Below are 2,082 nucleotides of genomic sequence, written 5' to 3'. Positions count from 1 at the left end.
TGGGTGTGTCAACGGTGGAGGGGTACGGTCCTAGTTTTCAGGCAGGACATGTAGCGCCCCCCCGGCGGTACTGTCCAAAAATGTGTCTTCCCTTCCCTGTGCGACACATTTCTTACCTTGTGTTTTCCCCCCTTCCCTTCCCTATCCCTTCCCTTTCCCCCCCTTCTCAGTCTTTCCTTGGCACCAGCTTCATTCGCTCGTGTTCGTCTTTCCCCCCCTTCTCTACCCCCCTTACATCTCTGGTATCATGCAGCATTGTTCCCTGTTTGTCTCTTCTCCTGGAGGGCTATCCATCTATCCCTAGAGTATATCTGCTTCATTCGCCGGTGGTTCGCCTCTGACCCCTCACCCCACCCCACTCAACTACCCACCCTCCCACCCCCACTGCCCTCCCCCCCAGGATCCCAATGTTGAGTCCTGGGGCACGGAGGAGGAGGACGACGGAGACCCCCCCCGGCTGTGGGCCCCCAACGCCACGTACCCGGGTACGGCCTTCACCAGGAGCATTGGGGACAGCGGTGAGTGCGTCTGTGTGTATGTTTGTTTGTGTTGCAGGGAGTGGGGGGAAAGACGTTGCGCCGAGGCCAGAGGAGGAAGAAGGAGTGGGGAACACCCCCCCGGGGTTGGTTACTCGTTGTTAGTTGTATAACTAACACGTTTTATCTAGATGCGATGACAAACAGTAAGAAGTAAGAAGTAGGCAGCAGTGCGCTGTTGGTGCACCTTGTGTGGTTTGTGGCTCCCGCGGGGCGACACACTCTTGTAGGCAAAGATAAATTAGTTACATTAGTTACATTAGTTACATTAGTTACAAGTTCCGCACCAGTGCGGGGTTGTCCGTAAAAGCCATTGGGGGGGGGCCATGGACAGTAAATCGTTTCTAGTGCGGTTACATGGTGGATCATCATCGTCCTCCCTCGTCCGCTTGAGCATGAAGCGCCATAGAGCAACGTGCCGGGTCTCCCAGACTTCCTAGAGGAACCTGGCTAGTGCGCCCAAGGGGGTGGGACCTCGGTCATGATCATCGTGCGCATGTTGCACCCTTGGAAAAGCGAACCACAATAATGGATCTAAGATGTGTTCGCTTGTCAGATCCCTAAACTGCCGTACCCCGTGCCGTACTGTACCCGCACCGTACCCGCACCGTATCCTACCTCCGCATCCCGGCTTATGTGTACGTGATTTCCCGCCTCCCCCCCCCCCCGGGCGCGTCGTACCTCGTCGCGTGTTAGCATGTATACTAGTATGCAAACTCTTTTATGTTATCGGCGAGTTTCGGCTATTTTTTGAATCAAACATTTAAGAAAAACTTTGTATTGCTATACTAGTGAACTGTTACGCTTTCCAAACACGGTGACCGCTACGAAGTCTATGTGTCCTAGTTATGAAAGCAAACAAAGCTTTTTGTATTAAAACAGAAACTCGTGAATAACTCACACCTACGCTCACCATCGTCATCCTTGGCCCCCAAAACCCCAAAACCCCCCAACCCCCCCCAAACTCCTTCATCAGCTGCGGAACGTATTGGTGTGTTTGCCGAGCCGGAGGTGGTCACCAAGCAGCTGTCCGCTCAGCACCCCTTCATCGTCATCGCCTCGGACGGCGTGTTCGAGTTCCTGTCTAGCCAGTCTGTGGTGGATATGGTGAGTGAGGGGGGGGAGAGAGGGGGATTGGTAGGGTGGTGAGGGGGTGGTGTGTGTGTGGGGGGGAGAGGGGAAATGGGGGAGCGGGGTGTAGGGTGTGGGAGAGAGTGGCGAAGGGGGACACAGGATTTCCAGGGTTTCGTGGCGGCGGATGGTCATGTTGAGCGGTGTGCTTTTAGAGTCGGTGCCTCCGAAATGGTTTCAGGGCGGGGCGGTTCAAGATGGACTTGTGGCACTTATGAAGCTATTTCCTTAGGCAGAGCTGGTTTCGGAGCAGTCCGGCGGGGGACCTTGCCTCTTACCCACCCTCTCCCCCGGGCTTTGGACGTCGGGGGACAGTTGACGCTTATTTTTCCAGACCTTGCATATGATCCCCCCCGCCCTTCTTCCTCCCTCCCTGCCCACCCCACGCACTTCCACATATTTCAGCCCCCCCCCC

General features: G+C 55.6%; 1 protein-coding gene across 1 annotated transcript in view; it reads left to right on the top strand.

The window, feature by feature from the left end:
- The window catches only part of VOLCADRAFT_98108 (uncharacterized protein), a gene marked incomplete at both ends in the record, with an annotated part of 24,042 nt that overhangs the window by 5,775 nt on the left and 16,185 nt on the right, over window positions 1–2,082 (top strand). The window contains 3 exons of the mRNA XM_002957032.1: window positions 254–326; window positions 401–518; window positions 1,513–1,643. Coding sequence (XP_002957078.1) covers window positions 254–326; window positions 401–518; window positions 1,513–1,643 — 322 coding nt within the window. The remainder of the gene's footprint in view (window positions 1–253; window positions 327–400; window positions 519–1,512; window positions 1,644–2,082) is intronic.

This window comes from Volvox carteri, assembly GCF_000143455.1.
Source record: "Volvox carteri f. nagariensis unplaced genomic scaffold VOLCAscaffold_68, whole genome shotgun sequence".
NCBI classification, from domain to species: domain Eukaryota; kingdom Viridiplantae; phylum Chlorophyta; class Chlorophyceae; order Chlamydomonadales; family Volvocaceae; genus Volvox; species Volvox carteri.
Note: the sequence above shows the minus strand (reverse complement) of the source record. Positions and strands in the feature narration are given on the sequence as shown.